At 35.6% G+C, this 12,943-nt stretch overlaps 1 protein-coding gene across 1 annotated transcript in view; it reads left to right on the forward strand.

The window, feature by feature from the left end:
• Nucleotides 1–9,114: 9,114 nt before the first annotated feature.
• Nucleotides 9,115–12,943, forward strand: part of LOC137399665 (serine/threonine-protein kinase Nek5-like) — a 39,297-nt gene continuing 35,468 nt past the window's right edge. The window contains exons 1-2 of the mRNA XM_068085852.1: nucleotides 9,115–9,216; nucleotides 12,786–12,900. Of these exons, the coding sequence (XP_067941953.1) occupies nucleotides 9,118–9,216; nucleotides 12,786–12,900 (214 nt within the window). The 5' untranslated portion in view covers nucleotides 9,115–9,117. The remainder of the gene's footprint in view (nucleotides 9,217–12,785; nucleotides 12,901–12,943) is intronic.

The following is a 12,943-nucleotide window of genomic DNA, read 5'->3' on the forward strand; positions in this document are numbered from 1 at the left end:
AGAACAAAAATAGAGTTGTGATACATAAGTACCTGCATGTTGGTAATCATGAGAAATTCTAATGGTTATAAGACATGGCCTTTGGTCAAGTGTAGAGCAAGTACTTATCTATTTGACTGTAACCATGCATTCAACAATGATACTACTTGAAATAGTTGCACTGTGTGATTTGGCTTTAAATACTGGCTCATTTGCAAGAAATATTATTGAATTAGCCAGGTAAGTACATAAATGGCAAGTGACAAAAATAACTAGGCCTACGTTTATCACATTTGTTTATTAGTATTTTGCTCTACAAAAATTATATTTCTTAATGGGCTGTCTCAATGTCATGGCCTTCAAGTTGGTTATACATGTAGTTGTCAAAATGCAATAACGTGATTTATAGTTCACTAGCTGCATTACCAGCCTACAGGAACAGATTCACACGCAGCATAAGGTTTATTGAGAGTTGTCTTTCATACTGTGTAACAACTCCAAATATGCAGTCTACTGAAATTGTTGCCCTGATGTATTATTATGTAAATTGTTTACTGAAATTGTTGCCCTGAATATGCATATGCAGTCTACATGTCAATAATGTTGGGGAGAATAACGGAAATCTGCAATGTGTTTTACAGCTAGATGCGTGTAAAATCTAGTAAATATTCTAGATTCATGCGTCCATCCATACCCATCTATATTTGCAGTTGATGATCGCGCACTTCTGCCGCCAAGCCCCCGCCTTGGCTGACCAGTCTTTACTCGCCTCGCAGTTGACAATCGCGCTCTTGCACTCGCCTCGCAATCAATCGATTCGCGCTCGCAGTCAATCGGCTTGCACTCGCCTCGCAATCAATCGCCTCGCAATCAATCGCCTCGCACTCGCCTTGCAATCGCAACCAATCGCCTCGCAACCAATCGCCTCGCAACCAATCGCCTCGCAACCAATCGCCTCACACTCGATTTCACAGTAGAGGCTCAAAGCCTAAAAGGTATAAAAGGCAGGGTATTTCATTACTTGAATTAAACTTCAGTTGACCATGGCAGATGAACGTACACAACAATTCAGCGACTACTTCACCTTCCCGGATATATTGCCACCCACTGGATCTTACAAAGTAACATGTGAAACTTGTACGAAAGAAATATCTGTGTCAACCAAGGCGAACTCTAACCTGACAGTAAGCATATATCTCTCTATATATATTACTCTGAATAACTCTATCAGGAATTTGCGGGTAATCGCCATAATTGTATTGTGATTAATTTTTACCACCTCCCTAAGACTGTGCTCATGACCGACTGATAATATTGATCATTTTGTTGCATTGCTTTTGTCAGTCCCACTATAGCATATATATTATATTAGGCCTATATATTTAGGTATTGCTGCCGGCTAACAAGCACTGTGTGATCCATCAAAAATGTGGTCTTGAGAACCGAGCAACATCTTCGAAACCTGTTCTCTATTTCTACAAGTTGGGTTTAATCCAGCAACTTTTTATTAGTTGGACCAAGTGTTAAATATTTTGTAAAAAAAAGTACAACTAAATCTTTTTTAAATTGAACTAGAACAACGAACTAATTATTGTAGAACACTAGAATCTAAGAACTGAATATTTTATGAACATGTACTAAATTTTCCCTGGAACTAAACACAATATTTCATACTTATACATATTATTATTTCCAGGGTGAGTTGTAATTTGCTCCCAACATTTAATATTTATTTATTATCATTAGTAACATTATTGCAACTCTAGGAATTAGGATACACTGTTGATATTAGTGATGGAACAAAGCCTAAACAAACTAACTAAATAATTAAATAAACGGAAGCGGATAAAATGATAAAATATGTTTATATTTTGCATTGCAGAGTAAACATGCTGAGAAGTACAATGCCTATATGCAGACACAATCCGAGGTAATAGCTATAAAGTGCGCCTCAACAGCACCTCGACAAGAACATCGGAACATTTCAATATTACAACAGCCAGTACCATTCCATACTAGCGAAGTGATCCGGTTCAAGTGAAGACCACACATATTATACTACGCATGATCAGCCGCGCTCAGCTGCCGCTGAGGTTTGTGGAAGACGAGGATTTTAACGCGTTAATGAAATACAAAGACCCAAAGTACAGGGTGAGTAGAAAGCCACTTTACCAATTTATTCTCATGTCATGAAAGACCAAACTACTGCTTAGAAGGTCTGCAGTCTTGCTGAGTCTTGCTAGAAGTCTTGCTTGCTGAGACATATTTTGTTTTGCAGTAGTAGCCTACCCCTCTCCTACGCAGTACACAAGCAAATCATGCATCCTTTTTACTATCACAACATCATTTTTGGGTTGGTGATGTAAATGTTTATGTAATAATTATAACCCAGCAAAAACATCTAAAGTCACTTGTAATTAGTGAACTAGTGAGTTTTAATTGACCCTATTCAGTTCACTTGTCTTACACTTCATAAACCTTTACTACATTGGCTTTGTCTGATTGATATTGTAGTATTAAACACCAGCTTGATAGATATTAATTCATGAAAATCATTGCTGACGTTTGCTCTAGAAAATTTAAAATATCAATCTACTCTTTTGCAATATCTGATGTTGGCATGTGAAATATGTTATAGATGCCAACTCGAAAGACTGCATCTGGAAAATTATTGGATATGGCGGCGGATATCAAGACCAAACTGAAACAGGAATTTGTTGCAACAACTGCAGTGTGTGTCACTGTTGATTTGTGGACCAGCAGGATGGTTCCCTGGAACTTTGTCATATTAACTTTGGAGTTTTGTTTTCTTCAGGTTCAAACATTAAAGTCGAATATGATCGTCTAATGAAAGAATTTGGTATAGAGCATAAAGTAGTGGCTGTAGTGACCGATAACGCTTCAAATATGATGGAAGCATTCCCTCTAGACTCTGACAACCATCTCGATGTTGAGACAGAAGGACAAGCTGAAAAAGAAAATGAGTGGGATGACCCTATTGACGATGATAATATAGCTCTTTTTTGGGAGATGAGCACAGACCATCTCACATGTTTCTGCCATACGCTACAGCTTTGTGTGAAAGACGGAATGGCCAAGTGCTCCAAACACCTTCAGAAGGCAATAGACCACGTTCATAAACCACGTTCGACACTCTCTCGATGCAACCAGCTTGCTAGAACAAGAGGGTATGAAGAAACTCCAAGCGGCAAACACCACCAGATGGAATTCGCAGCTTTCAGCCTTCTCAAGTCTGCTAGCAATACCTCATGCTACTCTCGAGAAAATCCCCGAGTACGCAATGACCCTAACTGATCGAGACCTCTTACAAGAACTAGTAGAGCTGCTGCAGCCATTTCAGAATTCCACCATCGAGGTTCAGGGAGACACAGCAACTGGATCAAAGGTTCTTCTACAGGTAAAGGTGCTAGCGGCTGAGCTCAACCAGATGGAGAGTAACAACCCTGTGCTGACAGCTTTAAAAGACTCTGTTCAGAAAAGGCTGACCAAATTTACCACCCACCACAATTACGTCTTTGCTACACTACTGGATCCACGCTTCAAGCTGAACTGGTGCACTGATGAGGAGTTCAGGACCTACGAGACCCTTTTACTGTCAAAGCTGGAAAAGGAAACCTCTTTTGGGAAGTGTACTGATGCTGAAAATCCCAAAAAAAATCCTGAAAAACAAGCACCCACGATTGGAGGGAACTTACACAAAGCTTCTCGTCAGGAGCCCGGGCTGAGAAGATCCTGCACTGACCATGATCAAAACATACCTAAAATCAGCGCCTGAAAGTGAAGCTGTTGACCCTATAGAGTACTGGGAGCGATCCAGCTTCAATATTCATCTAGCTACACTCGCCAAAAGATACTTGGTTGTCCTCGCTCGCTCAGCCCCTGTGGAAAGACTGTTTAGTTTGGTCAGACATTTCCTAAGACTAGAGCGCATGCATATGGGGGACAATATGTTTGAGGCACAGCTGCACATCCGCTCAAACTCGTTCTTGCATAAGTCTGGCAATATTTAATGTTCAATGATGTATACAGCAGTTTTCATTGTAACCTAACCTAATTAGTCCTAACCCTAACTAACTTGCATCAGCATATATAATTACCTTGATATAATAGTGTATTTCAGTCTTTAGAACTCGCAATCACAAGAAGCCATTCTGTATCTGTTTCGATTTTCTGTCAATAGTATCTTTATTAAATTTGAACATACCATGAATAATGCAGTACCTTTAAAATTACTGTCAACCATAAACGATTTTTTGTCTACATTATATTGATTCATTTTGAATGTAACATAAATACGTAATAAATGTATACATTTTTTATATGGGCAGAGTTGTTGGATGTGAACATGATCAGTGATTTTTAAATAATTTGATAATTCAGTCTGCAAATAAATTTAATTTGGTCTTGATATTTTCTAGTATTTAATAGTTAGCATAATGATGTTGATATTGAATTGACATTTCCCATTATTCAATTGGGAGTCGGCTCCGTAAGATTTTACATCATTTGGTTCTGAAATTTCCCAGTAGCCTACTGTTATTTGATTTGATATTTGGTTTCTAAAATTTCCAGTATTTGGCATTTTATTTGGTATTTGATTAGTAAATTTCACATTATAACTATTTGATTTGATGTCGAGAAATTGCAGTGTTTGGTAATTTATTTGGTATTTTAATATAAAATTTCCCATTATTCCTATCTGATTTGGTACTGAGATTTCTAAGTATTTGATATTTTATTTCGTATTTCGTTCTGAAATTAACAAGCATTACTATTTGATTTGGAATTTGGTTTCAAGAATTGCCAGTATTTGGTACTTTGTCTTGGGATTTTCACGTATTACTATTTGATTTGATATTTGGTTTGAACAATTGCCAGTATTTGGTATTTCACTTGGTTCTCCAATTTCCCAGTAGTACTATTTGATTAGGTTCCTATTTGATTTACAAAATAGTGAGTATTTGATTTTTAGTAGATTTGTGAGTATTTTATTTGTATTTGGTTCTGAGATTTTCAAGTATTTGGTGTTTTATTTGGTATTTGGTTATAATATTTTCCAGTATTTGGTATTCTAATTGGTTCGCCAAATTGGCCAATTACCCAACAGTAGAGCCTCTCATGCACAACTATAATTGTTGCAAGCAAGAATACTGGAATAATGGGTATGGCTTTTTATTACGCAAGCTAAAGCTGCACAGAGATGAGTTAATATTCAAATAATCCACAAATGTCCATATATAGTTTCGTCGCTTGTAGACAGCATCTGGTCCTCTGCTCTTTGTTCTTCTGTCTCCCTAGCGTATCTTCCTTCGTGACTTATTTTTACCCATCCTGTTTTACACTGCTTTACATATCCTTATATACTGTGTTTCATTGGCTTTCCATGAAAGCTGGCTTGCATATTACTATGCTAATCCCAGGGCAGCTTGATGCATGAGGCTATTAGAAATAGTTGAGTTTAGCAATTCCATCACATTGAGTTGGGTTTAGTCAATTACATATTTCTTGAGCTGATATGAAAGATATTTGCCACTAATAATTTAAATGGTTTGTAGATACGAGATCGTCGTGAAATTCACAGCAATACGGCCTATATGTTTATTGGAAGGACTGTTTATTGACAAAAGCAGACAACGGTCTAATCGCAATAACGTAATTGCGAAAAGGAGGCAATCCCAAACACATGAATCCAAAAACTTGCGAACCAGATCGTAATGGTAATTCCTGTGAAGTTTCTTTTTAAAATTTCCGGTATTTGTAGTCTGATGCGAACAGGTAACTTTTATGCCGGCTCGCTTCGGCTTTTATTCGCCCGTGCCAATCATTGGCTAATACGGTAATGTAGTTTATAGGTAAAAATAATTGCGTCTGGTTGTGATAAAAAACAGTAAAAACTAATAAAACGTATTAACAATTAAAAAAAAGGTAAAACTTTTATTGAACTGCTAGCTGTTTGGTTTTGAAAGTTTCAACACTTTTATTGGTAATTGGTTTGATTGGGCCAACCTGCTAGGACTGGTGTGACTACGATATCTGATTACTTTGTTTCTTGACGGATGCCGCCCGCGACTACGCATCCTAATCAAACGTTTCCACGCCTAGCAGCTAACGTGTTGTATTGTCTAATTGTTTTGATTAAAGTTTGTAAATAAGTTTCTTAAAAACCTGATTTGATTTTTGTATTTTTTGCAGCAACAAGCTTAAAAAGATTGCTAGTATAATCTAACACTAACAGATTGTTCTATACCGTTGGTTACTCTTCCTGTATTGATTTAAAGGAAGTCGTCACCTTGCCCCTCTAAGGCAACTCTTGGTTTTCCTTTTACCGTCGCATCGATTTACAAAGATTAGGTTTAATAGACTAGTCTACTCTTAGCTAGATATTTGAATAATGATTAATAAAGCGACGGTATGTTACGTTTAAAGACAATCCGGTAACTCTGTAGTAGAATAAAATATTGTATAATTTGAAATAAACGTGGCCTGTACAAATTATATATATATATATATATATATATATATATATATATATATATATATATATATATATATATATATATATATATATATATATATATATATATATATATATATATATATATATATAATACTGGGCAACCGAGCAGCTGAACAACCGTTTTGCTGCTATATATGCAAAGGCTTTGCTCACATACCGACAAAAATGTGAGCATAGCTAGGGTGAACGTTTGCATGACATACTTAACAGTTTTTCACAATCATTTTTTGTCGACTGCCATACCAAGGCACTAACGTTCATTTTCGCGCCGTCTATTTCCTTGTTTTTCTTTAGTTGCCTCGGAGATAATCTCGTCTGTCGCTATTGCTTTGTTTGCTTACTACAATAATTGCTTTTTATTGAAATTGCTTGATCTTCCTTTCAAGCCATCAACACAAATATCCTCTGTTCATATTGTTATAGTGGAAAATCATGTTTTTGAAATAGCTGTACATTAGCAATGTCCTCACACACGTAAACGTCAAGAGATTAGTTGTTAGGTAAGAAACTTAGCAGTTACAATACATTCCTACATCATATGGTATATTATCTCCCACTAATGGAAACAAGTATGCATCTTAACAACCATTGCTTACGTGCTGCATACGTGTACAATATTTCTATCATTTGATTGTGCAGTTGGGATTTAGCTACTCAATCCATAGCAACACTATAGTAGGAACACAACTCCTATTCAGTCCATCCATACATGTAGAAGTAGCTTAAGGTCGTTTTGTACCTTAAAACATGTAGTTATATTCATTCTACGTGTAGCAGCTAAGGAAGCAGCATCAGTGAATTGTATACTAATAGTTGATCGATCAACATGTATATCGTATCGTAATATCTTACATCTAGACTGCTACTCTAACCCCAGCCCAGACTGTAGAGGGTTGGTTGGAGGTGTACGTACAGTAGCGTATATATATATAAGGCATCGTTACATGAACTATAGGTTAGAAATGTAAACAAAATTGTGCATTGGTTTTCTATTATTACTGTATTACTATATTAATAATATTGGTTATTCGAACAATATCAGTGCATTTTACTTGTAATATTGCATTTCTCCTATTGCAGGGAAAGAGATATAATTGCTTTTCCTTTCATTATTGCTGTTTTTTGTACATAATAACACCCAGTACTTTACAGCTACCATTGCAGTTATCCTATTGCACTGCAGTGCCATTTGACTGCTGATATTGCATTTCTCAACCATCAGTACCCTTTCTTTTTTCCAATACCACTTTGGTCGTGGGCTGTATGACAGGGGAATTTCTGGTGTAGTGTATCTATTATATACACTAGCCCCCCTTGCAGTCTAGCGTAGCCATAAGAGAAAAGTACAAAAAATAAAGACGCACAATTAGTAAAAAATACTTGAAAGGCGGTTGATCGGTGCAGGTGTTAGTGTGGCAATCTATCAATCTGAATGTCATGACCTGAAGTCTCGCTGAAATCAATATTTTATTCTAACCTGTAATCATAAAATAATTACTGAAAATAGGTTTTAAAATCCATCACTTAAAACTTTACACCTGTCATATACCAGTGTACCTCCTTTTTTACATTTTCATAAATTGTTTCTTGTCATATCACTGATTTCAACTCGTCGTAATTTAATTAATGTGTGATTAACAGTGTGATTAATTTGGAAATTAATCACACTGCTTCAATTTGAACCATTTTATTGTTATAATTTTGATCTCTCTAATATGGCGTAGTATTACCAGGAAGTAATGAAAAATTTTTTTTGTACTTTACAAAACATTACTTACACGTGTAGACAACTCTAAGTTAAAATGTCTTTGACTGCCCAAGAACACACTACAAGATCTGTCCTTACATGCTGGAGGAAAGGTATCGTAATTAGCATTAAAACTAAGATCAAATTCCGGACTCACCGGTAATCTACGTAACCCATAATAATCTTAGATCTGTGTTTTTCCATATTGCAGCTTTAGCTTTGTGCTTGCTATATATAATAAAATATGCTTTGCATAGACATCTTAATGCTATATTTTTAGTCTCAAGGTAGTACGTTAAGCACTTTAGTGGCTGATATCAATTTTAAATGTAATATTTTTTGGCAGACTTAAATGTAATATTTTTTGGCAGACCTCATCTTGCTCTAGATAGTTTCATATCATTGGGTGGATGAAATAATGTATAACCATATTTGACGCTTGCCGTGTCACATTGTGACATCTTATTCTGCAACAGAAATACTTTGCCATTATTTATTCATCATAAAATATGCCGACGACAGAATATTGTAAAAACTAGATAAATTTGAGCCAAGTGAAATATTAGAAGTACAATTGAAGGTAAGAGAAGACTAGTTTAAAACTTTTAGCTTATGCCACTTTGTTATTTATTAAAAAGAATTGAATTTAAATTACCCGCCATATTTCTATAACATTCTTGTCTACTTCAAATCAACTAGATTTTTTTGTTCATTCCGTATTTGTTTCATGTATCTTTTGTAAAAAGACAGATGCAAAAAATTGTATTGCTGTGTATTACTGAATTGCTGTGTATTACTGCATTGCTGTCGTTTGTATGAATGTTCGATATTAATGAATGTTTCAGATTTCCAAATGGAGGCATACTCAGATCTTAGTTTTATTGGTGAAGGTTCGTATGGCAAAGCTTATCTCTGCGAGCGAAAGGTGGACAAAGCCAAGCTCATTCTAAAGGTAAGACTTGAGCAATAGACTTAAGCAATAGACTTGAGCAATAGACTTGAGCAATAGACTTGAGCAATAGACTTGAGCAATAGACTTGAGCAATAGACTTGAGCAATATTTAACTAGTTTTTGCAACTCACAACTATACAATGAAATCTGCAAAAAAGCATTTTTCTATTGAGTTCAACTCATAAATTAAAAGTATATTAATCGATATTAACATTGATTTGTGATATCACCAAAGCGGATAACTCTATTGCTAATAGCTCTTCTCCCTTAAAACAGAAAACTCTATTGTTAGAAGCTCCTCCTTAAAACAGATAACTCTATTGCTAAAAGCTCTTCTCCCTTGAAACATATAACTTTAATGCTAGAAGCTCCTCCCTCTTAAAACAGATAACTCTATTGCTAGAAGCGCCTCTCCCTTAAAACAGATAACTCTATTGCTAGAAGCTCCTCCCCCTTGAAACATATAACTCTAATGCTTGGAGCCCCCCCCCCTTTACACCTATTTGTAGTACATTCACATTTTGTTACATTACATGATTGGTGGATAATAACATTTGTCTTCTCATGATTAGTTGGAATTATTTACTGATAAATAATGTTTTATCTGCGCTTTAATATCTTAGACTAGCTTCTACAAAGTACTCTTGATATCCAATCGAGAATTAGCTACTTTCTGCTTGGAAGTTAAATTGGTTGTGTTGTATCTCCTCGCCCTACAAGCATGTAGTTACCATCAGGTATAGTCTAGCATGAACGTTAATCTGTTTTATAGCATTGTATCCATTATTAAAGTATTTCAATTTTACAGAAGATTTTGTCAATTTTATACAAGATTTAAATATTTTTTAAGTTATTGAAACATTTAAGTTAAATTCTGTAGTTGGCTATAATATTTATATAACACAAATAATTGCATATATTTGCCTATGCTACTAAGATAAGTACTAAGATAGCTTGAGTACTTCGTTCACTGATCAGCTGCAATGATCATTGCAATCACTAAGGGAGGTGTGATAGGATCACAGTCTATGTAATTGTGAAAATGTCTATGGGACAACAACATTATTTCAATAAGGATTAATCTTCTCATGAAACAATATCAGATCATTTTGTGTCTTGGTGCAAGGACAGGAATTTGTGTCAATAGAAAAATACAAAGTATGTTTGTTGTAGTACGTAGTTATCTACTCGGTGAACTAAAATATTTAATATCTTAGGCAATGCATTATAAAATTTCTTTTGTCTAAAGCTTCCATATAACTTGGTTTAAGATAGCGTAATATTTTCTCCACAACATATTTTACTAACTATATAATTACGGGTGCGCTGTTATTATTATACTTGTGGATATGTATTGCTGATGATTTTAAGTTTATTGCTGTCGCTGAAAATCAGCAAAGTCATTACTCAAGTTATTGGTTTTGTTTTATCATTTTTTCAAATTCACAAATCAGCACATGCACTCTGATTGTCTCATGTTTAGCACATGCACTCTGATTGTCTCATGTTTAGCAGGAGAAATAGAAGTGCCATTTTTGAAGGTTTCGCTCTAAGTATGTGCATATTTTGTTATAAGAGGAAACGTATGCAGCCTTATCAATCAGTGGTATTTGAACCATGATGTTGAGGGTGAATCCAAGGGGGTAAATCTACAATTGATTTTGGCATTAGTTATAACATGAAAAAACTTTTGCTTAGCATAAGTAACACTGGTAAAATTATCGTTTCACCTTTATAGCCGTAAAACGTAAGTGATCCAGGCAAACGATAGTTCTGTGTTCCATCAAATTTTTAAACTAGCTTTTATTGGTATATGATGTTTGCTAGATAGCAAACCATTTTAGTATACCCTAGGACACTTATATTTCGCTAGTATTTAGTTTCGTGAGTAGCATACAGAGTAAAATTTCGCTGCAACTTAATTTCGCAGCTCAAATGAGTGCGAAAATATAGTGATGTGAAAATAAATGCAGTGGAACAAACATCATTAGATTCCTCAGGTCCAGTTCACTGGTACGAAATATTTTTCAATTTGGGACTACAGTACTTTTCAGACTATAAAGCGCACCTCTATATAAGCTGTATCTGCTTTATTTTCCAATAAACGATAATAAAACAATGCATAACCCGCACCTTTGAATAGGCCGCAGAACTAAGGACTATGCTTTTTAACGTGGCAGCAACTTTCCTGTTTAAAACGGAACAGTCGAGAACGGCACCGTTTCGTATTATCCGACGCTTTTTAACTTAGTGCCTAACGGGACAGTACCGTGAGGCATTGTTTCGTATTTTCTTTCACCGCTAGAAGTTACTAATTGGAGATTCCCGTTAGTGCGCTAGCGGTTAAAGAAAAAGCCACAGATTAGCCGCACCCTTATATAAGCCACATAGCTCAAATCATCAGAAAAAGAGTAGCGGCTAATAGTCCGAAAAGTACGGTAGTTTTTATTTGTGAACCACAGGTAGAAATGTGTAGGCAATATCAACAATGCAATTTGATAGCTTGCTGCCATTTGTTTCCTGGACTATCAATGACATCAAGGTCCCTGACGCAGTGACCTATGTGGTACCGATATTAGAATTCAAGTATTTATTACACGCGGTGGCCATGGCTCCAGGTTGTTATTGCTTTGGGTTGGTAATAAAATTCATCACCACAATAATTATTATTCAATTTTATGACTTTCCCTATTAGACTGTCATCCTCATCAGTTACAAATTCAATGACTAATCTAATATCAACATCTTCCTAATTTGTCTAGGCTTTTCAAAAAAAACTTATTATCTTAATTTGTTTGGTCATGCTGCTCAGTCGGTGTATTAGCTATAATGAGTTTAGCAAAAATTACCCAATGAGCCAACCACACACGAAACTTGCCTGCATTTCTAATAGGACGATTTTATTGTGAATATCAATGAACAAAGCCATTTAATTTCGCGTTTTCGCTCGTTCGTTATGATAGTTTAGTTTCGCTCATGAAATTTTCGCGAGAGTATGCTGCCGCGAAAATGCGAAAGTTAGATGCCGCGAATACATAAGTGTCCTAGGGTATTGCGTTTGCTAGCTCGCTAACTATTTCAGTATATTGTAATTGCTAGCTTGCTGGTAAGATGGAAATGGCTCTAGTGAAGATCATATAATTAAAAAAAAGTTACATCAAAACATATTTTATACTATTCAAGACAGAAGCAAGTTAAGATTTAGTTGTTTCCACTTTGGTTATCTGTATAGATGAGACTGTCCAACATTGTTGTTAAACAAGTAAACAGGCAACCTGCTCTGGCTTGTCTTGTGTCTAAAAGTGCTTTTACATCATTCTTTCTTGTTCCTCTTTTTATTCAGGTTGATCTGTAGCACGTGTTGGCTCAGCAGGTAAATGCTTTTAAACCTTCTTCTATATTCTTATTAATGAAGCTTTGCTGTAGGTAATTTTCTATAGCCTGAGTGACGGCACTTCCTAAAACTTGCAGTCTGAAAATCTTTCAGCGGAAGTTCGAGGTAAACAATTCATTCAGAGTTAGTCGCTTTTAGTTATGCATATATTTTGATAAAGCTCTCTTTGTAATAGACAGTCGACTTAACTGGATTGGATGATAGAGAGAAAGCAAATGCACAGAGGGAAGTGCAGGTCTTACAGAAGTTAAGTCATCCTTGCATCATTCAATATGAAGATTCATTTAAAGGTAATTGTAGTGGTTATGCATGTCAAGGTCAACATAATTAAGT

The sequence above is a fragment of the Watersipora subatra genome, chromosome 7 (genome assembly GCF_963576615.1).
Source record: "Watersipora subatra chromosome 7, tzWatSuba1.1, whole genome shotgun sequence".
Taxonomy (NCBI): domain Eukaryota; kingdom Metazoa; phylum Bryozoa; class Gymnolaemata; order Cheilostomatida; family Watersiporidae; genus Watersipora; species Watersipora subatra.